Source organism: Excalfactoria chinensis, chromosome 16, assembly GCF_039878825.1.
Source record: "Excalfactoria chinensis isolate bCotChi1 chromosome 16, bCotChi1.hap2, whole genome shotgun sequence".
Classification (NCBI taxonomy): Eukaryota; Metazoa; Chordata; class Aves; order Galliformes; family Phasianidae; genus Excalfactoria; species Excalfactoria chinensis.
Window position 1 is genome coordinate 6,137,273 of NC_092840.1, and position 27,997 is coordinate 6,165,269.

At 41.3% G+C, this 27,997-nt stretch overlaps 1 protein-coding gene across 1 annotated transcript; it reads left to right on the top strand.

Annotated features, from left to right (window-relative positions):
• Positions 1-1,229: 1,229 nt before the first annotated feature.
• Positions 1,230-27,997, top strand: NAA25 (N-alpha-acetyltransferase 25, NatB auxiliary subunit). Its single transcript, XM_072351258.1, has 24 exons — positions 1,230-1,322; positions 4,260-4,345; positions 5,246-5,384; positions 6,625-6,743; positions 8,323-8,397; positions 9,209-9,316; positions 9,757-9,835; positions 10,309-10,420; positions 10,807-10,896; positions 11,239-11,408; positions 12,141-12,253; positions 13,656-13,863; positions 14,642-14,731; positions 15,416-15,596; positions 16,180-16,279; positions 20,588-20,739; positions 20,996-21,121; positions 21,409-21,652; positions 21,875-21,998; positions 22,283-22,348; positions 22,812-22,909; positions 23,109-23,219; positions 23,633-23,779; positions 24,785-27,997. Exons 1-24 carry the CDS (start codon positions 1,265-1,267, stop codon positions 24,905-24,907), a joined length of 2,919 nt encoding a protein of 972 aa, XP_072207359.1. The 5' UTR covers positions 1,230-1,264; the 3' UTR covers positions 24,908-27,997.

A 27,997-nucleotide genomic window follows, 5' to 3' on the forward strand; every position in this document is an offset into this window, starting at 1 on the left:
GTCCCCAGGGATGGGCACAGTGCCTCGCCACCCTCAGTGCAGACAATTCTTCTATCCAGTCTAAATCTCCCCTCTTTTAGTCTGAAACCGTGTCACCTTGTCCTGCCTGACTTCCAAAACGTTATCTCCTATATTTACACAGGAAGAGGTCCCACATCTTTACTGTGGTCTCAGGACAAGCCTGCCAGCAGCCATTGCACAAGCACATCAACTGCAGGCGGTGCAGCTCAAAATCAGCACTGACATGCAGATGCAAGTCCATCACAGCGAGGGCGTAGCTCGCCTTGGCCTCTTCTAAAGCCTGAAGCAAACAAGTGGGCAGTGGCACAATGGCAACCACGTCTTTTCTGCATCCACAAGCTGACCTCCTGCCAAGGCGCACGCTGCAATCCGCTTACAGCACAGCGAGGAGCTGCTCACAAAGGATACGTGTGTGCTGGTGCTCAGCTTCTCCCACCCACACTTGGCCTGGCAGGGAGAAAATCGCAGCTATAAGCTGCAGAAAGCTCTCAATTGTGGGGCTGAAGCAGAGCCAAACAGGGCAGTGTTATAAGAAAGAGATGGACTCTTTAGTGCTGTCTGTTGTGATAGGACAAGGGAAAATGGTTTCGCACTAAAAGAGGGGTGATTTAGATCGGATAAGGAAGAAGTTCACAGTGAGGGCAGTGAGGCACTGCTCAGGGTGCACAGAGAGGTGGAGGTGCCCCATCCCTGCAGACACCCACGGTCAGGGGATGGGGCTGTGAGCACTGATGGAGCTGTGGGTGTCCCTGAGCACTGCAGGCAGTGGGAACTGATGGCCTTTAGGAGCCCTTTCCAACTCAAACCGTTCTATGAACAGAATAAAATCAGTGTAACACGCTGGTGCTGTCTAGGTGAACATTCACGCATTACCAGGCAGTACCGAGCAACCAATGGCCATCCCAACGTGCCAGCCCAAGGACCCTTGGACAGAGATGACGGGAGCAACTTCTCCTAGCGATATAAAACCCCAACTTAGCATAAAGTAACCAAAGCCGGACGGTAACTTCAGACGCAGCACAGTAGCTTCAAATCTAAGACATTTTGGCCCAGCTGCGAGCAGTGGGAATACAAACACCGCACCGAAGCCATCACTAACACCGCACGAAGCCCCCATCCCCGCTCGCCGCCCCCTCGCGGCCATGTCACAGCGCAGCGGGGCGGGCGGAGCGCGGCTCCCTTTACTCCCGCCCCCGGCGCGGCCCGACCCGGCGGCTGCGCACTGCGGTTCTGCGCTCTCATCATGGCGGCGCGGGGCCATGTGCAGGACCCCAACGACCGGCGCCTGCGGCCCATCTACGGTACGGTGCGCTCGGTTCCTTCCCTACCGGGCCCGGCCCGGCGTGTCGCGCCGTGCCGCCTCCCCATGGAGCTGACCGGACCCATGAGGCTGCGGCGGGGGGCGGGCAGCGAGCAGGCCCGGTGTGTGCCGCCAGGCCGCCCCTTCCGCCCGGCGCTGCGGCCTCCCGCCCCGCGGTGCCGGGGCTCCGTGCCGGGTGCGGGGCTCTGTCCCGCCGCTCGCTCGCGGACGCCGCGCTCGGTGCGGTTGTGGGCGTTCTCCGTTTGATTTCTTAGCGGAGCTGTTTGGTCCCGCGCCTGTCCGTGCGCATCGCTCTGCGTGCGGAGTTGGGGTTGCGGGATGGCTTGTTCGAGTAACGAAAACAAACGAGCGGTCACGGATGCTTCAGAGTTGCGCGCGGAGTGGCACGGACTGATTAGTTTGTTAGGGAAATGAATTTGAAGATGAACGAAGTTAGGAGGAGCAGTCGTGTTGGGAAAGCTCTCGGATGAGCTGCCCCAAAACGTTTCCAGGGATGTTGCATGCAGCTGAGATTGCTTAAGAAATTGTTAACAAGTTTCTGTGTGTATGCAAGTAGAGAGAGAAAAATGTGATTCCCCGGGCTACAGTGTCGTTCCTGCTCTGAGAACGCGAAATGGATTGCAATCCCAGAGAACGAGCACGTTTCCTTTCAGTTCTTCTCCCTGTAAAGCCACGGCGAGCTGCCGCTGCCTTGGGGTGGCTGTGCCTTGGGCTGCCCTTTGCCTGGCCGCTGCTCTCGCAGGGAGAACGGTTGGGTTCGGGTTTGCATCTCTGTTCTGGAGAGCTCAAGGGAAGCTCAGTGACTGCCTTTCTTATCCAGCCAAGCTGTGCGTTGAAGTTTGTTGCATAATTGATTGCAGCCGTGCAGTTTAGCAGTTCTTTTTGTATGCACTGTGATCACCACGTTTATTAACATGCAGTTATTTTTGCTATAAACTATGTAATGTCTAGCCTGAAACTGATTCAATAGATGTTAACCCGGGTGATACGTGTTTCCTTGCATTGCTTTTGGAGAATAGCTGTTGCTGAGAGAGATCTAAGCATGCTTTCTGCTACTTCTGCTCCATGAGGTCAGAATTCCTCTTTGGTGCTGCCCCTTGCACAGGTAGAAGCACAGCTTCACAGAGGCTGGAGGCAGGCGATGTGCAGAATGAGGTTCAAGTTTGATCTTTTACTCCAAAAAGCGCTTTTTGTTTCACACCTTCTGCCTTGATTAGTTGGGGCTCGTTGACAGATGTCTTTATTGTTTGGCTTCATTTCTCTGCCTTCACTTGTAGGTTCACACGTTGCATTTCCAGCCATCGAACGTAACCACCTGCAGACTTGTAGCCAGCATAGACCTAAACATTTTTATTCCTGTAGCTGGAATTTCTTTAGGAGCTGCCAACCGCTTTGGCTTCCAACAAACTTATTCCTTGTTGCAAAATATAATCCTTTTATTGTGCAGTTTAGAGAGGCTTGTGGTTTATTTGATTTACATCAGAAGGCCTATAGCAGAGATGCTATCAGTGCAGCTAGCTGTTAAACAACCCCGAGGCAGGCAGTGCAGGCTGGCGGGTAATTTGTGTGCAAGTGGAACTTATAACATGGATCCTTAAATCAAGAAATGTCTACCTGCACGTGGAGAGATCGCTGGGATGTTGTGTTGCAGAATATATGAAGCCTCTTCACTGAGAAGTCTGAGCTGAAGCTTTAAGGTTAAAGGTGATACACAGGTTCCTGTAGGTTGCCAGCTAACTCGTGTAAAGGCGCTGTGTTACAGGTTCGGGTGGTCTGAATATCTGATACAGCAACATCTTGTTTTGGTTGGGGCGGGCAGGCAGCCTCATTTGAGGTTTTGTCTGTATGGTCTCAGGAGTCCAATTAGCTCGACTTTAAATCTGCACCACTTGGCTGATGGAAACAAACGTTAAAGCTGCAGAATATAAACCTCGTTAGTATAGATGCACATTTTGTACAACGTACCGAGGAATTACTGAAGGTCACCTCTTGACTCGTTAAGAGTTCTATCTCATTATGAGAGCTGTGATCTTGAAGAGAAAAGGATGTGTAATGTAATTGCAGTATTCCAGCATTAGATCTGCTTGTAATTTGTTAGGGGAGAGGCCAGAACTGTGCAGGCAGACCCTTCCCTTGTTGGCACGTCAGCTGCAGCTTAGTTTTTGTGCTAGGTTTGTGTTAATAAGTATTAATTTTTGAGGGAGGGGAAGCATGTTGGGCCCATGCTCTAGCTAAAGTTACTTGTTTGTAGTTGTCTGCAACATGATAATGTGGTTTAGGGGAAGCTGAAATTTAAAATACAAAGCTGGAAGAAGGAGAAAATGGTCTCAAGATCTTTTGTTGTTTTTTTTTTACAGTTGAAGTGTTGTGCAACAGGATAGCAGGGTATCTCCACTTCTTTGTCTTTAGAACTGCTCTGGTTAAGGCACAGTGGTATTCTGTTAGGGGACAGTCTTGTTCTGCCTCTTAATACAGAGCATGTGAACAAGTAATTCATCTCACTTAATGCTTTGATAGATTGCAAGCGTGTTGTTTCTGACCTACAGCCCGTTAAAAGTCATTGGAAATGTCCCAACAGCACCCAATTAATTCTTACTTTTCCTGAAGCAAAGAGTGAAATCTCAGTTTCTAGTGCAGGGCTGTTGCTGCAGAACCGCTCTGTCATACAGCTCTTTTGTTGGTATGATGACCTTCTGGAGTAATTACAGAAGCTTGTTTGTTTGGATGACAAGAACTGGTACAGCAAGATGAATGCTTAGTCTACAAAGTGACACATTTCCTGACTGTTTGGTTTAGGAATAATTGCACAGGGAAAATGCATTTTGCACTGCTGCCCTAACAGCCCTCAGTTAAATTAGAGGTAGCCTTCTAGAATGGTTTTGTGTTCTGTTTTAATACTGTGTGTGTTCTTATGCAGATTACCTTGATAATGGCAATAATAAAATGGCAATCCAGCAGGCAGATAAACTGCTCAAAAAACACAAGGATCTTCACTGTGCAAAGGTAAGTGGGATCGTTCACTGACTTCGTGGTGGAGCATCGTTCGAGACTTGCAGTGCTCTGCTGTGCTTTTTTGTGGTCTGATCTTCCAGAGACCACGGCGTATTCAGAACACTCTGGAACATCTGACTACTCTGATCCATGCAATTCTTTGCCTGAAAATTCCTGCAGATCCTCCCAGGGAGGTGCCTCTGATGACTGGTATAAGTGTCTGTACCTGTGATAATTGCCTAGATCCCTATCAGGGCCACTCTGAGCAACCAGGGCAGATGAGTTATGCCTTGAAAATGCCTCTCTTGGACCTTAAGCTGAGGTACCTATTTGTAGTAGTTTATTTGGAAGGCGTAATTTTAGTGAAACATAATAAGGTGATTTTTGAGGCTCTTTTGTTTCTCATTCACTCTCCTTCTTGCTATGCCCCTGCTGAAGGGAAAAGAGTTTTGTTCCTCAGTTTCCTGAACGTTTGAGTATCTTTCTATTTTTCCTGTGGATTTTTCTCTACAGTTCGTATCGCTTCTACATTTTGGAAGCTACCCAGGCTGAAGCGAGTGTCATTGACCTGAATCTTATTTATGTCACTTTTCTCTGGCCACTTATTAAAAGAAAAGATGAAAATTGGCAGGAGTGGTCAGTTTTGAGCCTGCAGGTAGGAAGAACTGAGTTGCAGCTGATGCCTTAATGGCCTGCATGTGTATTAAGAAACACAAAGCTATGTTATTTTATGCAGTTTGTGTTTGGAAATTTTCCACTGCAGCCATATGGGTTAGAAGCTTCATTAAAAACCTAAGTTCTCTAGAAGTAATTAGGTGCTTGGGCAAACCTTCTCCTCTCGAGGAATAAGAAGATTTTCACTGGTAACTGCCAACTTTGTTTTTAACGGTCATCTCTGTGTTATATCAATAGGTTCTAAAGGCAATTGGCTTGCAGAGAACTGGCAAGCAAGATGAAGCGTATGCTCTGGCACAAGAAGTAGCAGCACTTGAACCCACAGATGATAATTCCTTGCAAGCACTAACTATTCTTTACCGGGAAATGCATAGACGTAAGCTTTTTCCTTTGCTTCTCTTAAAAATCACAGTTATGATCTTTCAGAAGTATGCATGACCCACAGTTTCATGGGGAGTGTATGAAGTCCAGAGTTCAGGTATGTTCAAGCATGTTATTAAGAGCCTGGGGAATTTAAATGACGTGTTATCAATATCTCTAAGGCTCTACTGGTCACCACAAAGCAAAGAACCTCACTTAGGCTTTTCTCGTTAGCATTATTGTATGCACAGTTCCTATAAAAGAAAGGATTGGTTGCTGTGTGTAATAAAGATGACAAATCTGTTATACTGTTAGACAGTAGTAGGGGGTTCAGGCCTTGGTAAGTTGTGTAACAAACAGAAGGGAAATCCTGGCCTCCCAATTGATTTTATCCTTGTGAAATCAGATCCTCGTAGCAATACAGCATTATAAAATTTGAGTGTGAATGATTGACTGAGTAGAATTGCATGCCCTTGTATGAAAGAATCCAGACCTCACATGCTGCTTATCTGCAGCTCTTCAGTTGTTTCTGTCAGCTTGTGTTTCTTGGTGGTGATAATACTTCCTGTTGAATTGCTGGAGCAAATGGCAATGGGATGAAACAACCTTTGCAGAAATAGCTGTCAGTGATGCGTAAACTATGTGAAAGTCACATCACATGTCATTTTTAGTATTACATTGAGGTAACACTGTATGTCTAAAGAAGAAAAATGTTGGAAGGATGAGAAGTTTTCCCTATCATAGTGTCCTAATTATTTTGTCATGATAGACCTATTACTAAGAAACACAGTGTGATGTATGTCACTTCCTAACAATGCACCTGAGAAAAGAGAGAGAACTCATTTGGACAAACCTTCGATAAGAGTAACTAACTTGATATCAGGCTCTTAAAAAGTTTTGTGTTTTGATGTGCAATTCACATGGCATCATTCTGCCAGGACCAGAAGGTTTTGATTCAGTTTAATAGTCCAAAATAGATAAATTTGCTCAAGGAAAGTACTTAGCAGTGTTTCCTAACAGTTCAGTTGTTGTTGTTAAACTATTCTTGGTTTGTTTTTCTTTCTTGATTTTAAGCAGTTTCCTTCTTAGACTACTGTTTGTAGTACTTGGGGTCTTAGAGGAGGGAGTACCATTTCTGCAGTTAACGGACATAATTATGTTACTTTCCAGAGTATCACTGTTGCTATCTTTGAGTAGCTGTACTTTAAATTTCATCCTGAATGTGTCTTTAACTCAAGCATCTGGTTTTGGTTTAGCGGAACTTGTAACTAAACTTTATGAGGCAGCTGTAAAGAAAGTCCCCAACAGTGAGGAGTATCACTCTCATCTCTTCATGGCCTATGCCAGGGTTGGAGAATACAAGAAGATGCAACAGGTATGATCAATGGTTTATGTTCTGGTCGTGTTCAGTTGTCACAAACTTTTTTGTTATTTAAAAAACTGTGAATGCCTCTTCAATGATCCAGAAAGCAGGTTGAGCTGATGCAGGAGTTACATTCTGTTTTTGCAGAATGGCTGAAAATACCATTATTTTAGGGAATGGGTTATGTGAAGATTAATGTTCCATTTTCCTGCAAAGGAGCAAAATGATTGTGCCTTCTGTGTGCGTATCTGCACTGATGGGCCATTTTGGAACAGGAGGTTTTTGTCTTTTCTGTCTTGAACTGTGTGGTAATCACAGTGTAATATAAAGCAAATTGGAAATAGATACAGGAAGGTCTAGCAAGATCATCTGTTCCATGCTTTCAGTCTGGATTTATTTATTAATTTACTGTTGTCGTTAGGAAAAGCAATTTTGCCCATGCTGTTACCTCTGAAATCTAGCATACAATTGGGCTTGAACACATTGCAATTCAGTGAAGGCAAACTAAAAGTACTTCAAGTTCATCTTCTCAGTTGTCAGAGCATTGTCATGCTGGTTAGTTTTGTTTTCATCACTTCCAAATTAGGTGCCTGGAGAATGCCTATAAAAGGATGATTCTTTTCAAAACATGCGTGTTCACTCTTATATATATATATATATATGTATATATATGTAAAAAAATGAGCCAAGTAAATGACTCTTAAAGTCCTTGCTTCCGCTCTGTTAAGGTGACTTGAATTTTTATATGCGTGGTTTAAATAACTGAAGGAAAATATTCAGCTGTAGTGTTGTTGTCCATTCTTGCCCAGCTTGTAAGCTGCTTGAGTTCAAGTTGTAGACAGGGGCAAAGCTATTGATGTGCATGACATTTACCAAGGTAGCAGTCTTTGTGTGAGCATATTAAGGATGAATAACATTGCATTACTATGTTTCTGACTTTAAGCCTGGATCTTGATTAATAGAGATCTGCTTTCTGGTGTTACCTTTATTCAAGTTACTTGAAAAGGAAGCGTGACTGTGGTGTTAAGGTCTGAATCTTTCACCCTCTGGTAGGGTGTGGTATTCCACTGATGATTATGTAACAGCAAGTTAAAGGATTATTGCTAAAAAGGTGTGTGTGTCTCAATACAATGTTAAAGACTAAAAGCCTGTTCTTCTTGCTTGATTCATTGTGTCACTGAATATCCAAAAAGTCCAAGTTAATTTTTGCAGCCCTCCCAGAAAAATAAAAAAAAAAAAAATCAGTGCTGGAAATATCTTGCTTTGCTCTTAGCAAATACATCTTCTGCTTCCTGATGCAGTTACCGTTTCTAATTAAAGCTGTCATCTGTTCAGGCAGTCATACATGCACATGCTCGTTGCTGTTCCTTGTCAAACTTGCTCAAAGTACTTCATCCTTGAAAGTTTCACCCTCCTTCTTCTTCAGCAATGTGTTAAATGCAGGAAGGACTTATGGGTTGATTAAAAGCTCTCCCATCTAGTTGCTGCATTCAGGTTGCATGCTGCCATCACTGCTGCTTAACTTGCATTGTCTGTCACGGGAGTTCATAAACAGATGTTTTAGGAATAATTAATCTGTCTTATTTTTCAGGCTGGAATGGCACTTTATAAGATCGTACCCAAAAATCCTTACTATTTTTGGTCCGTGATGAGCCTGATTATGCAGGTCTGTACGGTGTTGAAAATTAGTCTGACTTTTACTGCATGTGTACTGCAAACATAGAAATGTTTTGAGTGAGAATATTGGAGATACATAAAGTAAAATGTCAAAGCCATTTCTGTATGATGCTGGGAGGGTGGGACCTTCCTGAAATCACATTACTAATGTGGCTCAAAGCAAGTGCTGTATTTTTTTAATGCAGCTTAGCCTGTCTATCTTACAGTTTTACAACTTCTTCTCTATTTTGGCTATTACCCTGCTGGCTCTTAAGTTAGACAGGTACTGTCTGTAGCCTCCTAGTCAGAACTGTGCCTCTTTGTACCTAGACTATAAAGTCTCTAGGAGTGCTGGATTTAGCACGTCTCACGTCTTTCAGATTGCAGAAAATCTGCAATGACAGACAGCAGATAAGCTGTGCTGTGTTAGTTGAGATAGTGGATTCAAGAAGTAGTTAAACAACCTGACAAAGTGTTGGCCAAGCAAATAAGCATGGACTTGTTAATTACATTCTCCGAAATAATGTGCCATGGAAAATACAAGTGTGTTCTTGTAAGGTGTTGTTTGCCATGGCTATTGTGTGCCTAAATGCATGAGTCTCTAGGCAGTGCAGTTAAGAGAGAGTGTTCCAGCTCACTAGTTTTATTGCTGCCTGTTTAACAGTGTGGCTGCTCTCTGTGTGTATGGATGGCATTCTGAATATGTGGAGAAGGGGTTAAAGCATCCCATTTTGCTCTCTTCTCATGGATCACGGAGGAAAACAATGTGTGGGACAACACAAATGCTGACGATGTGTTACAGTAGTTCTTCCTTTCTCTAGTCTATTTCAGCACAGGATGAAAACCTCTCCAAGACGATGTTTTTGCCACTAGCTGAGAGAATGGTGGAAAAAATGGTAAAAGAGGATAAGATCGAAGCTGAGGCTGAAGTAAGAGTTGCGGATATTTTTTCTCTGCTCAATTTCAACATTTTTGAGACAAGGAGTGTAGTGTTAAAGGAGGTTAATTATTTTAAGTTTGCTGAGATAATAATCAGTAGTGTTCTGGAATTAAATGTATTGGTACAGAAGGAGATGAAGCAGAGGGTGGGGAGGGATAAGAAAAAGTGTGGCCAAGGAAATTCTTTTGATTTGACTTGATGAAGTACTTGTTTTTGTTCCCTGGGAGGCCCCGAGAGACATTTTAGGACTGATAATGGAAAAAAAAGACCTAAATTCCTGAGTGCTCCACCCTTGGGATGCTAAAGATAACTTTGCAGTCCTCGCAGTCTTCTCCTTTTAATGACAGTAACACAAGTCACTTTATTTCTTGGTGTACCTGTACACTGTTTTACTAGCAAGTTTCATTGCAGCCTAATCTTTTTTCTAAGGTTGAACTTTACTACATGATTCTGGAACGTTTGGAGAAATATCAGGAAGCCTTAGATGTTGTGAGAGGAAAACTAGGAGGTAACTTATTCTGTCAATTAATAATCACAGACGTGATGGAACAATAGCTCTTTTGCTTCAGACTGTCCACTGGCTACAGGGTGGGGGAAGGGAAACACCTGTATGCATGCTTGCTTCTTAGCAGCTGTTTCAGACATTGAGGCAAACTCTGGAGGTTCTTTTATGCAAACTGATTTTACCCAAATGCGTATGACAGTTAAGAATCATATTCAGCAATGAATTTTGAAAGAATATACTTATCCTATAGCCTTGATTGTTGTGGACTGTTTCTTTCTGGTGATTAAAATACTCTCGCAGTTTTAAGGAATGGGGATGTGAAGATTCGCATAGGAAATGTGGCTTTTCCAGCCTGTGAGAGTCTTTTATTGTCTTCCTGCTTTGCATCCTTGACTATAATAACACGCTTTGATGCTTTATAATAACAGAAGGAAATGCATTGATTAAATAAATTTGCCCTTCTGTTTTTAATTTAGAGAAGCTGACAAGTGAGCTCCAGAGCCGTGAGAACAAGTGCATGGCGATGTACAAGAAGCTGTGTAGGTGGCCGGAGTGCAACGCGCTGTCAAGAAGACTGCTGCTGAAAAAGTGAGACATTTCTGCAATCTTATCGAGGACTGAAGAAAACTCCCTGACTGGTTGTGAATTGCTTTCTTCGGTAGTTCTTGTAAATGGTGGTCAGAGCAGAAGAATGTCAAAGGTTCCAAGAGTATTTTCAAGTATTAACACTCCATTGGTTGAGGAAGAAGCAACAAAATGGAATTCTAGAGGATTTGTGGTGGAGGTCACAGGGAAGAGGCTTTTTCAGAACTGTAGTTGCAAGATCTTTTAAAGGAGATATGATTCCTAGCACACTTGTACTTTTCATAATATAAATCTTTACTATTTCTCAGATTCAGTTTTTGAGGTTTTAGAAGTGAGTTACTGTCTTGGCAGTTCCCTAAACATTGTTCTGTGTCTCCTTTTTGTTTCAGCTCAGATGATTGGCAGTTCTATATAACCTACTTTGATTCAGTATTTCAGCTCATAGATGAATCCTGGACACCTCCTCTGGAAGAAGAGCAGTAAGTCAACGGTTCTGCTGTGAATTTTTCCATTGTGCTAGAGAGAACTTTTTGCCTTCAGTGCTGTGTCCCTGTCTTTGGTTGACTTCCTGACATCAGGCTCCAGATGATGTCTTCCCTACTTTGTTTTTATGGAGACTGGCAGGTCTGTTGGAAACAGCTGTATAAATAGTGGTTTGTACTGCATAGAGCTCTTCCAGTTCATATTTTTTAATGTTATTGAATTAGCAAACCCATCATGCCAGATTTCCTTAAGAGTGTTCTGGGAGTATGTTGAACAGATGTTGTCAGTGACCTAGGAATGGGGGAAAATAAAGATCTTTTGTCTCTTTAATTGCACAGCTCTTTGGAAGGAGAGGTACACTATTCTATAGAGCAAGCTGTGAAATTTATAGAAGAGAGAATAACAGAAGAATCCAAGAGCACTCGGCCACTTCGAGGCCCATATTTAGCTAAACTGGAGCTGATCAGACGATTGCGTTGCAGAGGCTGTAACGATGAATATAAACTAGGTAAGAGCCATTAACTGGATGATAAATTAAACGTTGGAGAGAGAACACAAAACAATCTCTTTGTATTTAATTCAGCATGTACTTAATTCAGCAGTGTGTTATGACATTGTACGTGCTGGTTTCAGTAATGTAAAGAATTTTGAAAGCAATAGAAGATGAGCCTTGAAAAAAGGAAAGTCGTTCCAGACTGCTGCAGGGCTTGTGAAAGTAAGCAGGTTAAGGGATCTGTGGAATTTGGGAGCATATGATCAGTGTCATTGTGATGAAAAGTGCATTCCCGGTGCACTGCTTTTGTACAGTCCTGCTGTTTAGCTGTAATCTCTGGATGTTTTGTTGTGTTTTGTTGTTTTTTTCAGTAATACTGGGATTTGCTTTTTAACAAATTGTGTTTAAAAACTGCAGTCAGGGAGTCAGCGAAGGAGAGAATATGATTACAGCCATATCTGTGATTACTAGTTTCTAAATGAGTTAGATAAGCAGGGACTATGCATGCATGCGTATTATGCTTAGCTCTTATCTGCCAAAGTAGCTTGACTGAAGTTCTTAAGGTGTATCCTTGGCTACTAAAGACAGTGAGCATCGGTTAAAGTCAGCAGCAGTGCAGCTAATAGGGCTGTAAATCTCTGCATAATTCCAAATTGAGAAACATTTGATAATTCATTTTTAAAGTGATCTTATAGTTTCAGCTTTTAATGGAGCATATTAAAAAGGTGAACTGGCTCTTTTTCCTAGGCGATCCAGAAGAACTAATGTTCCAGTACTTCAAAAAATTTGGGGACAAGCCCTGTTGTTTCACTGATCTCAAAGTATTTGTGGATCTCCTCCCATCCAGCCAATACACAAAGGTGAGGAATGTCTGAGATGCTGACAGGAACTAGAGCGCTTGTTTGCACGTTTATACTTCTGTTAAGGTACCTCCATTAAGGGGTGGAAAAAGCTGAAGCATGATCTATTTAGAATAGCAAATAGGGAAGATGTATTTGCTGTTTACTGCAGCTTCTGTTATACAGAAATGTCCTTCTCCTTTCCTATCCTACCTGTCCCTTATTTTTCTCACTGAAGTTGCACGTTTATTTGGAAAGATGGAGGCTGTTGCATGTTTTACTCTGCTGCAATGATGAAGAATAGACATGTTGATACTGATCAAGTGGTGACTAAGAGAACTATGGCAACTTTTCCAGAATCTTTTTGAAATGAGCCCTCTTCAATTTAAAAGTCTGTTTGTGCAGTCATGAGCAGTTTGTTGAATGACTTCAGCAGCTGGGAATCCTGTCACTCAACCCATTGTTTCTCAAAGCCATTGTGTACAACTTAGTGCTGAGTAGGCTAGATGGAGAATCCTGGATCAGCCAGAGGCTTTTCATTAAAATATTTGTTAACAAAGTATAGACAGTATTGTTTTCTTATTTTCTTGGCTTGTAAACCTTACTAACGTAAGACTGCAGCCTTACTAACAAGGAGGATGGTCGCCTTGGCATATATGGGTTGTTGCTGATATTTTAGGTGTAAAGTGTTCTCACCCACTGGCATCAGCTGTGGTCAGTACTACATTTACTTGATAATTTTGGAAGTGCTGATCCCATTGCAGGGTAACTTTGGAATTGCTGAACAGATTTAATCTCAATTTTCAGGGGAAAAACAAAATCCTAGTGATGTTACTTGGCCACTGAAAGCATTTAAATGTTTTCTTAACATCAGATTGTTAGCTTAACATCAGTCTTGAATTTCTAATTGAAATATGCAGTGTAGTGATTTGGGTGCTCTTGCCCAAGTCAGTAAAATCTCATACTGCAAATATTTGTCAAATCTATATCAAAATCTATAGGAAAACTAGAATTCTTGTGCATGCTGCATTGCTTCAGAGTTGAAAGAAAATGTAATAACCAGTGCAAAATTTCCCATAAAGTGTGCTATGGACTTTCAGTAACTAATTATTTTAATTGCATCGGTTATTCCTTTGAGTGTTAACAAGTACTTGAAATCCCTTGTATGTCAATGTATTGGAAACTTTCCTGTGTGTTTTTTGTCTGTTTGATGAACTAAGCTGTTAAGCAAAGCCATAACTTGTGCTCACCAAAATTAAGAATTAAAAAACAAGCTCTCTAGCTACTGATTTCAGTGTGATGTCAAGGTTTACACTGACACTTCCACCTCATTTGCTTTTCTTGATTTGAGAGAGGAAATGATGTCTTCTGTTTGTGTAGTCCCAGTTGCCCTGCAAAATTTTAACAACTGTTTCTCTTCCAGTTCATCGGTCAATTGCTGGAAGTAATCCCTCTGTCATCAACAGCAGAGAGCGAAATCGCACTGCCAGCCGACATCAAAGCTCTTCAACAACACTTGTGTGTGGTGCAGCTTTCCAGATTGCTTGGTATCTATCATGCCATGGATAAGAAGCAAAAGCTGACTGTGGTCCGGGAGTTAATGTTAAGATACCACCATGGATTGGAGTTTGGTGAGGAAAAACTTTGAATCCAGTGTTGTAGCTTCAGATTTTTTTTTTCCCAGGGGAGTGTGACAGCACAAACTGTGATGGCCTGCATCATACTGATGTATAACATCCACTGTGCGTCTAGATAGTACTATGTTATCTCCTTTGTTTATATCCTTGGGCACCTGAATTCTGTTTCCTTTTAATTTCTTTTCAGTTTTGTATCTTTAAAGTAAATGAGATGTTCACGAGTAGCTCAGGTGGTGCATTTTTACGCTTGCCTGTGCCTTTGAGCAAAGGGAGGTTTATCGACAGTGTGTATAGGATAAAAACATGGGAATTATTACCAGTGTTTAAATCTTACAGTTACAAAGTGCTTTCCTCTAGCAGATATTGACATATGAAGTGGCCAGACTTTTCTTTTAAAAATCATCAACAGGAGTTTATTTGTTATCAGGAAGAAAAAAAAAAATCTGAATTTGTGTGAGAACTATTGATTTGCTTCCAGTGCTTCTAACTGGAGTTTGAGTCCAAGAACAGAGAAGCCAAGAAAACGTAATGTTAGAGAAAATAAAATGTGTTGCTTTGGCAATTCAAGCACAATGAATTGAGGGGGCGGGGGGGAAAATGAAGATATAGAGCATGAGTACTGTTGTTTTAAAGAACAGTTCTGAGATGTATAAATTAGGCAGTGGTTATCATCTGCCAGGTGTCTGTGCCACTTGATAGAGCTGGCAATTGAGAAACAGCTGACAGCGTAGTAAGTAGTTCTTTAACTCTGCAATTTTGTCTTTATTTTTAGGGAAAACTTGTTTGAAAACTGAATTGCAGTTTTCAGATTATTACTGCCTCCTTGCAGTCCACCTGCTGCTTGACCTGTGGCTAGAGGAAGGTATGTCTCTGTATTTGCTTAATACCACCTGTGATGGTTGTGGGTAGGCATATTGTGCCTGTGTGGCCACTGTGCATCTGGCATTGCTCATTAGTCCTATAGCTTTCAGTTTCTTCTTGCTTTGTGGTACTTCAGGAGCCTCTCAATCTGGCTGACCTCTAAAGGGATTTAATTTTTTTTGTGCAATTTGTGGAAGTCCTGGCAGAGTTTTGCTGATTCACGAAGCTCAGTGTTGTCCATCCCCAGAAGCTTGTTCCAAGTTCACCGTGTAGATATTTTTCTCTCCCTTTGCACAAATAATGCTGATAATTTTGTTCTGATACCAGAGGTGTTTTGAAAAATCATTCTTTTTCTCCTTGATCTACTCTGTCTCCTGGATTCCTGGCTTCTAGACTTCAGCTGACACTCATTGCTCTGGTTTTAGTAATTCTTCTCATCTGCTCTGCTTTCTTAGTCTCATAATCTCAGAAATATCTCTCCAGTACATGAGGGTTGTGCTCTGTGCTGACGTGAGCTGGATATTCCCTGTAAAGAATTATTCCTCCACCAGCTGTAGCGCTGGGGTGGGGAATGTGCTGAGTGAAGTGCAAAATGAGGAAGAGAGCTTTGATGCCAAAGTGAATTGCACTGTCTGTGTGGAACACCCCTCCCTGTTCACACCTGTGTTTTTATCTTTGTCACCAGGTGAAGAGATGGCTGTGTGGCAGTGCCTAACCCTTTTAGAAGAAGGATTATCTCATAGTCCTTCTAACGCTCAGTTTAAATTGCTGCTCATTCGAATCTACTGCAGGCTTGGTGCTTTTGAACCAGTTGCAGAGCTTTACTCCAGCCTTGATGCAAAACACATACAGCACGACACCATCGGGTGGGTAGTATATACTGAGAATAATTGGTTGTGGTGACCCTCTGGTAACTGTTTCTGAGATCTTTTCAGTTGTCATTGCTACTAAAAGATAGCAGATTGTCACACTTTCACTGTGTTCTGTAAAAGTGTTCTAGAAATAAGTAAAATGCATCTACTAAAGCGTCCTCTGCTTCTAGTAGAGTATCTTTCCTGTGTGATTTTAATCATTTCTGGACCTTAGGAATGTTACTTAAACAGAATATGAGATCCGTGAAATATGTATCTTGGTGCCAGTTGTAGCTAGATGTAGCAGCCTGGGTCACTGCTGAGCAAAGTTTGGGAGCAGTGGTTAAAGCAAATACAGCCAAATGGCCTTGCCTCAATCAGTGTGCTTGTGAGTGTCAAAATAAAGTTCCTCCATCCACCTAAGTGAGCAAGAACTCTGAGCTTCCACATGCAATTAAGATTTCCTTCTTTCACTGTTAAAAGCTTAAATCTTAATATGAATGTTGAGTGTATCCCTGTTAAATCTCCAGACTTTTCAGTAAAGCTGAATTCCCCAGCACGTGTGCTGCTGTTTGACTTGTGCTGTGTTGTGTTGCAGCTATCTTCTGACGCGCTATGCCGAGTCACTGGGCCACTATGCTGCTGCATCCCAATCCTGCAATTTTGCACTCAGGTTTTTCCACTCCAACCAGAAAGATGTAAGTTGAAAGAAACCTCTGTATCCTTGTAGCAGGCCAGTTATGTTGATAATGCTGTACTGAATTCTGTGCCGTACACAAGAACTTGCAGAACTGTAGTAGGTAGTCACACAGAGGAATAAATACATGTAGCTTTGTGTTTATAGTGAAGGTTTCCTCAGCCTGTATTTCTTGCTGCAAAGGTTTGTAACTTGTTAGATTGAATTTTGCTTTAGCATTTTATCTATTATTATATAAGCCACTTTGAATACTCTAAAAGTTGCTGTGATTACTTACAAGTGAATGAATTGTGATTTATGAGAGTAAGTGTGACATAATGTAGCAGTTAAGTCCTGGTGTCACATGACTGTTGGCACTTTGAAAAGTAACACAGCAGACAGGTGTGGTGGGTCAAGGTGTTGATGACACGTACAAGCTGTGTATTGCACTCTTCTGAAGCAGTGTGGTTTAGAGATGTAATGGGGAATGCTCATCAGAAAATGGAAGTGCAAAGAACAATGTGGGAAATTTCAGAGGGGAAGAGTTAACTCTTGAAGTCATGACTAACTGCATTATTTTTAGGTGATGGAATCAAATTGCTAAGGCTGGTCTTGTGCTAATGGGAGCTACCTGCCTTATTTGGTTCTCCCCTGTGAAATGGTGTGAATTAAAAGAAAGTTGTCTTGAATGAGAACCTTGAGGATGGGGTGGGGAGAGGAGAGTAGTTAAATTCTTTCAAGAGATTGGGTCCTGCCTAAATGCATGCTGTGGCCTAGGCATCTATCATACTTGTAGCTTGCTGATTAGTAACAGTGCTTGTCTAAATTAGTCTTGATTAGAAAGCACTGTGAGGTACATTCATAGGGAAAACATCAGTTTAATTTCACATTTCCCGTGGAAGCATGAAAAATGGGTTGAGTGGGAGAACGGTAAACAACTGTCTTGAAATTTTGGTAGAAATGCTTTGGGCAAATAAGGGGGAAAAAATAGTCCAGAACAGCGGTAGGAAACTACAGGCATAATATTAGTCCATCTCCCTAAGATTTGCTAAGACTGTCCCATTCTGAGGAGTTGGGAGTATGTTCTGTATTCTTCCATTTTACAGCTTGTTCATTGCTAAGGGGTGGGGGAAGAAAATTATTTTCACTTGACACTTAAGAAACAAAGGTGAAATTCAGTTTTAACTCTTCCGTTTACTGGCTAAGCTGGCTGCAGGGGCTCTGCAGGTACTCAGCCTGTTTTTCCACCATCCCATCAGTAGGTAAAAACACATTATCTGTACTGAGTAGTAAAGATTCTGAAGGTGCTCAGACAGTAATCCCTCAGATGAGTATTGTGCTGTTGGCAGCCCAGATTATTCCTGTGTGCATGGTACCAGTTGCCATTTACCTGTGCTTAGAAGGTAGATGCTGAGTTACTGTGACCTGTGCCTGACATGGACATTTCTCTACAGGGAGGGGGATGCACAGAGATGTGTGTGGGTCATGTGGTGGAAGCTCACTCTCCTCTGCTTTCCTCACTCGCTTATTGTTTAAGCACTGATTCTACTTGCTAAGAATCTGTGCATTCCTGAGTACAATGTATTTTGCTAGAGTGAAGCTCTGGATACAAACAGCTTTCTCCTACATCTGTTGTTGGCAGTCCAGTTTTTATTTTTTGGAGTAACTTGTTCAGTCTTTAACACATACTGAAAGACTTCAATGAAGAGCATACCTGGAACCAATGGCTGGAACCAACTGTTTAAACAAAACGTTTTACTGCAGTGTGCCAGCTGGAAAAGAAATTGAACTGAAACAAACTAGCAAATGTCACTTATGTGCTTGGGAACACTGTATCATAAAGCATCAAGAAATCATCTTTCCCTGAAAAGCATTCTGATTGAAGTAGGAAGATGGTGATTCTCTGTGTCAGGAATGATAAAGGTGCTTGCAGAGCACGAGGTAACTGTCTCCAGTAACTCAGTGTCTGCATACTGGTGAAGGCCCACTGAATCACGTTCCAAGTGCTATTGCGAGGAAAATGCTACTTAACTCATTATCAAGAAATGCTGGGAAAAAATTGTACCTGAATTGTTCAGCTTGCCTCACTACCACACCTGAAAGTCTGAAATTGCAAGAGGCGGTAAAACAATGCAATCAGTGTTACATGCTTCATGCTACAAGACAAAGATGTGTCTCGGGATCCTGCTTATGTCATGTCTTTTGGAGTACTGCAGCCAAAGAATGGTGTTCTCAAGTAGTAGCCAAACCTCACGGGTTCTGGATGCTTCCAGTGGTTATTGTCTTCAGAGTGTTTCAGTAAGAAAGAAACCCATCAGAAGCCACATTAGCCTGCAAATAGCAAGTGTCTACAAAAACAACCACAAGGTGCAGACTGAAGCAGAAGACTCAATTCAACGTGCTGTTCATCTAAGACATGTCAAGAGCAGTGTGGGGAAAAAAGAAATGGTTCTTTACTATAAAATGTTTCCAGTATCATGGGGTCCGAATATGCCTCCAGTTTCTGTGCTGCAGTGGTTATGTTGGATTTTCCCTCTCATGATCCATTGCAGTATCTAACTGCAGTGTTAAATGAGGACTATCCTATCAAGGTTACCTTTTTACCTGATTTCAGATACTGCCTGCTTCTCTGTAGATTAATGTTTTAGCTGGAATGTTTGCTACAGCGTAAGGAACGTGTCCTGCAAATGCTCTCTGCTATGCATGGGACTTTGCCTAGAGCAGGAAGTGTATGAACAAAGTGATAGGTATTAGAACAAAACCCAACGTACTTAGCTACTAATTCAGGGTAGCAACTTTGGATGTTGTCCTCCTGCCTTGCTGAACATAACAGTCTAAAGTGAATCCTCTTTAAGAGTGGGTCTCATAAGTAACAGCCATCCAGGGTACTGTGCAGTCTTGACGTAATATTTCTGTTCTGGGAGAGGATGCCAATAACAGGGAGGAGAGAAAAGGCAGTATTGCTATATTTGACTGATACTAAAAAGGCAACTTCATTCTTCTCAAGATAGTCCTCCTTTAAATATGCAGAATCACGAGTAATCTCTCTAATTTTCTTGTGTCCGTCCGTCTTTAATTTCTCCAGATCTGCAGGCAAACAGAACACCAACGTGTCTTATGGGGATTTTAAAACTACGTCGATGCAGTTGAATTAGCACCCATAGTGCAGTCCCGTAGCCTGACAATGACCTCTGCAAGGCTGTATATCAGAGGGTATGTTGCTGAATATTTGGCATATTTTTTTTCATACAGTGCAAATAACCAAATTGCATAGGAAAAAGGCAGAGCTATCTAGAAGGCATTTCTTATTTTGGAGGAAGGAGAGAAAATGAAATGGGGGCTTTTAACTGTGAGTGATAGCTCCTCTTCTCTCAAACCCTTCTGGGCAGGTTGTCTTGGTCAATGCAGCTGTACAGATCTCAGTTGCCCTGGGGAACTTCTGGTGCCTCTAATCTTCAGTGTATTTCATGGTCATACTGTGAAGAAAATACTTGATCTGCCAGAATTTCTCCACTGTGGAGGAACTAATTTAAGAGTACAGCCGTCTGTATTGACAGGGATCGTAAGATGTTCACTCTGTCATTCCAGTTCCTATGCATTTCAGTGAAAAATTCTGCTTGTTTGGGACTTCTTCGTCACAGAAATCTTCTGGAGATTGCTTGGACAGTTGAGAAATGTTAGTTATGTGGCTTGTATTGCTGTGCTTCACCAGAGGGGAAGCAAACTATTCTATGGACACTGACAGCTTTGTTTGGTGGTTAGATTGTACTGTAACACATGTATGTGTGCATGATGCTATCTTGTGATACTGTATTTACAAAAAAACTAATAAAGAGAAACAAAAAATTGTGTGAGTAATTTTTTTATCTGTGTTGTGATAATGTGATGCACATCCATGTCGGTTCCAGAATATCTGGGATGTGTCTATTTTGCCTGAAAGTACTTCTCATAATGAGACAATGAATTGAATAATCCATCTGAAAAACAACAATAAAATAGAAACTTCCAAAATCATCTCTCCCAACCTATAAATATTTTTCAGTCTGTGTTGACAGTAATCTGATTTGGTTCAGTGTTGGTCTGGTTACTTACTAGCACTGCCCGGTAGATCCTCTAGGCATTATTCAGTTTAGGGAACAAAACTACTTGGATGACTTAGATAAGCAAAACTGCAAGATCCTCCTGGGGATTGAGCATTTGCCAGATTCTGAACCTCTGGGTTAGTGAAAGCCACGGAAATACAGTTTCTTGGCACTGCCCATGTTGAGCTCTTGGTTGTTCTAAATTTGTGGAAGTAACTAATACAAAGCTGGTGTGTGCTTTCTTGTAGACCTCAGAATACATCATTCAAGCCTACAAATACGGTGCATTTGAGAAGATTCCAGAATTCATTGCATTTAGAAATAGGCTGAACTCTTCCCTTCACTTTGCACAAGTTCGCACAGAACGGATGTTGTTAGACCTCTTACTTGAAGCAAATATGTAAGTACAGCAGCAGCAAATGCCATTCTTTCATGTGACAAAAATTAAGATTTATGCATAGGTAGAATATTGACCAAGCAGCACTTTGACAAAAACCCCAAAATTGCTCTCAGTTACTCTTTCCTTCAGCATCCTTCTTTGTACTTAGTGTAACACTGGTGATGTGTCAGGAATTGAACAGTGGAGAGACTGCAGTCTTTTAAATGTCTGTTTTCAGTGATCAAATGTTTGATTTAATATTTAATCTTATGTGCAGATCTTCTAGTTTAGAAGAAAGCATAAAGTCCATGAGTCTGAGCCCAGAAGAGGATGACATTCCATGGAAAGATTTGCGTGACAACAGAGACCTGACAGTCTTGTTTAATTGGGATCCAAAAGACAGGTGAGTAGATAACTGTAGTTTTGCACCTTTTCCTACAGCATATAGTGAAGAAAGTCCTTTCAGGGTAACTTAAATGTTCTCTAGACTTGCTAACTGCAAACTTAACATTCATTTATCACTTCTAGCAGTGCTGCCTTTTTACATATTAATGGTTTTCTGAATTTCTGATCGTTCTTTCCTCCTAATATGTTATTTGATAACTTCAGGTAGGCTTTTGTACCTGAGTGAAGCTTGCAACTTTGCAAAACTGGAGCATTTTCCTGAAAACATTTGGTGCCTTTCTCTAGGGACATTTCTGAAGAGCATAGGAAACTCTCACTGGAGGAAGAAACCCTGTGGTTGCGAATCCGGTCTTTAACTTTAAGGCTAATAAGCGGACTCCCAACTCTTAGTCACGGTATTCAACCAAAGAACTCTGAAAAGACTGCAGAGAATGGCGTCTCATCCAAGATTGATACAATTCGATCTCTGCTTCAGCAGCTGGAAGCGGCAGTGGATTCAGGGAAGAAGTTTCTAGAACAAAAAATTCAGGTACCCTTTAAGGAAAAAGCTATCCTCAAATATTAAGTGAACATGAATGCAAGCAGAAAAACTGAATGCATCTTGTAACGTCCAGCAGGCTGCAGAATGCACTTAACTGACCCTGAGTTTGTAGTGTATGAATCTGACTGAGAGATGTGCCAGAGACAAACACTGTGTTCTGGATAAGGAAAAGCTGCAACACCTTTATCTTTTTCTTTGCTTCTTGCCTAGTATCCTGTCCTTGGCCCTCCTCCTACCCGAATGGCTGGCTTCTTCAGTAATGGCAGCTGTCAATGCCAGACTAGCTTGTTTTATCTTGTTAGTGATATTTATGAACTAGATACCAATGGCTTAGGTAAGTGTTCGAGGGGCAGGGGCTTAACCAGATGGTTGTGAGGTGGGAGGGAATGCGGTATGTTTCCACTTAGTTTGAAAACTGTTAGACATTGGGTGATGTGGACCCAACTATGACTTGTGTTATTTTTTGAATAACGCTGTTACATGGGAGACAGCACTTCAGTGCTTTATCCATATCTTCATTTTTGTGGTGTATGTTGATGTAATACAGCATCCCTTCTGGGAGCAGGAGATTCAGAACCTATAGTTCATAGCTGCATTTTTTTGTTTGTTTTCTTTCAGAAGATTCAGCAGAAGTCCAGGAGAGGATAGGGAATAGTTTCAAGTCTTTAATAGAACGGCTAACAGGTAAGTAGTAACCCAAGAAAAGACACTGGTAATTAAGTGCTTTGTGTTATAAGCTCCCAAGTGTGCTGCAAATATGGGAAATTGCATTAATGGATCTGCAGACCTTTTTGAAAGATGCTTGAGAGCAGGGCTGAAAGTGCCCCTAGCTTGTCTGGCCACAAAGTTGTTGCATCCACATAATGTCATTATGCCCTATCATTTCATTACCTTGCAACCTAATCTTAGCAACTGTTGTTTCCTGATACTTGGTCTGAGCGTTGTGTGGGGATACTATTTGTAATGAAATACAAGTTAAAGGGAACTTTAGAGCTCAATCTTCTTGAATGTCTTTAGCTATATTTATCAATAACAGCCTAGTCTGCAGAGCAGTCAGGACTGATTTCTGTCCAGGATGTAGCAAAGGCGCATTTGGGTTGGTTGATGTGCATGTCCTGAATAAGGCTTTCCTTTTTTTCTCTTTCAGATTTGTTCAATAAATGTAAAGGTGACTTGATTGAAGTCAGAGATGGCACCTTGAAAACTCAACCAAACCTGCTAGAAAACTTAGTCTTCTTTGTTGAGGTATTTTTTATTTTTTTTTGCTGGAAAATGAAAATTGTGGAGCACTATAGAGTGGAAATGTTGAGACTGAAACACAGTGAGTTGCATGCTCAATCAGTCATGAAAACAGAGCTTTTGCATATTCTGAGCCTTTCTGGTATGTACACTAAAATGCCTCCTGTAAATGCAGCTTGTAACATACCTGTACCTTTCTTTCCAGACCATCTCCATCACTCAGTGGGTATCAAGTTACTGTGATGGTGTCCTTCGACCTTTTAAATCCAACCTACAAAAAAAGAAGAAGAAAAAAAAAGAAACCAATGTAGCTATGGTAGGTAATGTACCTTTTTTTCCCTCCACTTCCATCCCTCAATCCAGCTATTTGTACAGAAAGAAAAATCAGGATAGATGGCATGCTAACAAACTATTTTGCATGAACTCTGCCTTGTAGAATCTGATGTTGGGCAGAGTTTACTTTACAAACAATTTATTTATTTTTTTTAACTCCTTTTCTGCCTCTGCCACATCGCTGACATGGTGTGACATCTTTATAACAAGAAATACTAGTTAGACTGTCACAGATCTCCCTGGTGCACTATGTAGGATAGGTAGATTTAAGCTTAGGTGTTGGGGTATGTGGGTGTGGAATAGAGTAAGCATTATGAATTGAGTTGTTATATAAAATTGTCACTGAAGAGACATTAGTATGTTTATGAATTAAAAGTATTTATTTATTTATTTTAGCCACCTGTATTTACACACTTTCTGGATTATGTTACTGAACTACAGACATTAACTTCTAATGTAATAGATCACATCAAAGGGCTTGAAATATTTCTGACTGCACTAAAACTTGAAGAGTTGTCCCTCAAGGACACTCTGCTTTTACAGGTAAGAACTTAACATTGTTGTATGAGTGATCAGTGTGTTATGTGTGATAGATGACCTGTTAAGGATGACTTAATTGCTATTAACCAAATATTAGGGACCAAACTGAATTTTGGAATGGTGAGTTGAGGTATTTTTGTAGAGTTTCGCCTGGTGCAGTGACTTTGCCTTGTCTGATGAGCTGTCACTTAAGACAGAAAGAGATTTCTGATGCATTTGTCCTGAAGTAGGAAATCTGACCTACAGGGCATACGTGTTTGTCTAGGAAGATCCTAATGCTTTTTTTAAACCGAGGAAGATTTAATGCTGCATTTGTCTGTTTCAGAACTGTATCCACCTATTTGTTGTTAGCCAGCTTTTTTCAGTTAGCTTGTCCTCTATTTCATAGCACACTACTTTGAATTTCCCTTCTCTTGTTGCTGCATGAAGCTGATGGAGAAGCATCTTATTGAAAACAAAACAAAAACTACCAAAAACTGATAAAGAAATTTCACACTGTAATTTATATGATTTTAAGTAAAATTCAAAGTACGTGTTCCTAACATCAAAGCAGCTTGAATATCAGGTATTTTCAGATAATTGTTGGGATGTTTGTGAGTGTTCTGGATTTTTGAGTCAATAGATTCCTCCATATCCCATCCTGGAAGACATCAAATAGCTACGCAAGGTAGACCTGCAAAAACCATGCATCAGATTCACGTGGATTTGAGCAGAAGCACCTCTGGGAATATTGGACTTTTTCTGTGTTTAATTGTGATGTTTGCAGTTCTGTTTTTCTGTTCGATATGGTTGCAGTAAATCCAGACATAGGCAATGTGCACAGCTCTGCTCAGAGCCAGAGCTGTGTTTGCAGCCCTGTGCATTCAGAACTAAAAAGTGCTTTTAAAAAAAGTTCTCATGTTCAGGTGTTGGTGAAAACTCTGATGGTTAGGTGGGAGGGGATGTTTTTTCATGGGAGAACTTGAAAAACTGCTATTGAGTGAATGGTTTCTCTTTTGCATTTTGCAGGAAGAAAAAAAGTTTACAAAGACTGTGCAGGGGAAGGTCCGGAGCAGTTACCATCACTCGGTTCAGGAAATTGGAGAACTGCTAAAAAAGAGACTTGATACTATTAAAAAACTAAAGATTTGAGAAATCATTGACAGACTCCACAGGAGAGTGACACCAGAGTCCCAGACAGAAGCAACATCCAATATACCATCACTTCAATCCAGAACTTCCTCATAATGCATGAAGGACTTAAAATCATAAAACACATTTTTTAGGTATTACAGATGTATTCAGTTGACTTAAATTATTGTACATAAACGAGAAGCAGGGACCCTTATTGGGGTTTGACCACTTTTTATACATGTTCATAGGCATATAACAACAGGAGAAAATTGAATAACTTTCTTCCCTTCTGATCTCTAGAAACAACTGGAGATGGTCGTTAGCAGCAATAGAAATCCAGTGTAAAGCATAGATCTCAAAGGAGTTGTATTTTCATCACCAAACAGTGTTTATAATTTTCGTATGGTCCTTGCCTTAGAAAGCAGAAGGTATAGATACCCGCGTTCAGCCACCTCCAATGAAATGAGCCAGTTCTGAAGCTGCCTATGGTTGTCCACAAGCCACCTGTTCCTACTGAGTTCAGTGTGTTGGCCCAGCAGGGAGATGGGGGCTGTGCTGACAGAACACCCTCTGTGTGCAGCTTTCCAGCTGAGCCTAGTGGTGAGGCAGGTTCCTCTAAGGGCTGAACGTGGAGAGAGCTGCTGGAGGAAGGAGGTAGTAGTATCAGCATACACACAGGTCGCTTTCATGTTCAGAGAAACTTCAAGTCTGATGAGGAGCAAACTTGGCCATTAAGCTTTAGAGAGATGGGAGTCAGTGTTTCGGCAAAAGTCAAAAGTAGAGACGGTGTATATAATAGCTGCAGTGATGTCTGACACTGCGTTCTAATTTCATGACAGTTTAATGTAAAACAGCAATCATCATGACTTCTAAAGAAGTGTATTTAGATTACTGAGACTTTAAGACTTTAAATATTTTCATAGAAATTAAATCCTATTGGCTTTGGTTTTAAGTTGGCAGAGGTAACTTTTGCTTCCGCTGTAGTATGAGGCTGAGAATACTTTTTATAACTGTATGCTTGCTTTTTGCAGTTGATCTTTGATTATTCAAGTACTAGCTCATTAGGTGTTCTCGTAGTGCAATCACATCATCTGCTCCCACTGAGTCTGCATTTCTGCTGTTGTTTTTGGTTGTTTTTTCCATTTTAAATGAGTAATGCAGCCTAAAACTTGTAGGCAAAAAAAAAAGTATGTGTTGCACCTACAATCCAAGGGACAGGTCAGACTTTTACAGATTCATTCTGATTTAAAGCAGCTAGTATCTGAAGTCTATATTTAAAGTTTTAAGGGAGCTGACAATCCTTTGTCATCTCTTCTGAAGATGTTTTGTTAGAAATGCTAGAATGTTGATGAGAGTATTTTTTTAAAATAAATCCCCTGTGTAAAAATTCCATATTGCTGCTTTTGCTGGATTTAGTTTTGCTTTGCCCCATCCTGTGAGGGAAAGAAGGCTGTCTGCAGGTTGTCTAAATTGTAATGGAGATCCTAATGGTTTAACTGTGATGTCTGGTAAGTGCTCTGGGCTGGAGGAATACCAAAATGTGTTAAGTCTGTTTTTATAGTAATACTTTTCCTGAGCAAACTGAACTGTCTTACACTTTGTATAGAAATATCATTTTGGAAAGAAGGGTGTGTTCCTTAAATTAAAGCAAGACTGATAACTGATGTTGATGCTTTGAAACACGTAGGATATGTGCAGAGATTATGCAATTAATGGAGAAGCACTGAGCCACAAATCTGCACTGCTTGTTTTAATTAAAGGAGGAATATCAGCAGTGGCTGATGCTTGTCTGTCCCATCCCTTTCCCACGGCAGTGCAAATGTAGATGGGGCTTCATGCAACACCAGTGTTGAATGCAGAGTTGACACGGCATCCTCATCCAGAGGGCACAGGCCAAGGGCTGGCTTGTGCTGGAGTTTCCTTGCACTGCTGCTGCAACAAATTGAACTCAACTAGTCATTTCAATAAACAACACTGACAGTGTAAGTGAAGTAATGTTAATAAAAATCAAGCTTGCCAGAAAGCAGAACTTGCTTTAAAAAAAGTTTTCTGCATCCGTTCCCTTAAAAGCAGAATTGAAACTGCTGGGGGCGACATGTGTCATATGAAGCAGTCTGAGAGGAGATAGAAAAGCATGGCTTGCTTCCCATCAGCACTTGGCATGGCTCAGGTCTGCTGGTGGCTGGTCTCAAACCATCTGCAAGTCTGCACAGGGAATGCTGGCTGTGTTTCAGAGCTGCCTGCTTGTCCCATTTCCAGGTCTGGCCACCAGTGAATGATAAACTTGTTGAATACAATTTTTTGATTACTCAATGTTTTATAAAACAGATGCCATCTCTTCACAAGCTGTAAAACCTCTCTGGAAGGAGATGGTGGGGTACAAAAATGACTATGTACTGATTGTCTGGGGGCTTAGTTGAGGGAAAAATTCTCTTACAAATTCTGTACAGTTAAATATATATTTCTTACAAAAGAGTGTTTCCCCTCCAGCATATGTTCCCACTGGCACTTGGTAAGAAGTTCAGGCTATAATCCGTTGCTGCTGTTTGCCCATTTCCACTCTTGGGTGGGTTTTTGGTGAAGAATTGAAAAGAATACTGGGGGGGGGAGGGGGCGGGGAGAAAAACCTACCAAGTCTACTGTTTACAGACTGAAAAAATACTGCTTTTGTACTACTGGGATCATGAGCCACGATCCTTTTACAGATTTCCTCAATTCTTCTCTTTGCTTTAAATTGGTGTCTGATGTAGATGAAGGTCAGAAGTCTCCTACCCTGCTTTGTCTACATACAGAAGAAAATGTACAATGCCTGTTTGTGTTCCCCATCATTTTGTACTTTTTTTGTACTTTTTACCACTTCTAACTGTTGGAGAGTTGCATTTATACTTTGCGATCATTGATAATCATGACTTTATTTTAACCGTTAGTAATCTTAAACGGGATTTCTTGTCTCTGCAGCCTTATCTGAACTTTCTCTTCCTTGACTATTGTAATTTATGACTGTAGAAGATATGTATGCCTCAGCCTTCTACGGACATAAGTGACAGAACTGCAAAAGATCTGCTTTAAACTGGATGGGTTTATAATTTATATAAAGTCCGTTTCGTT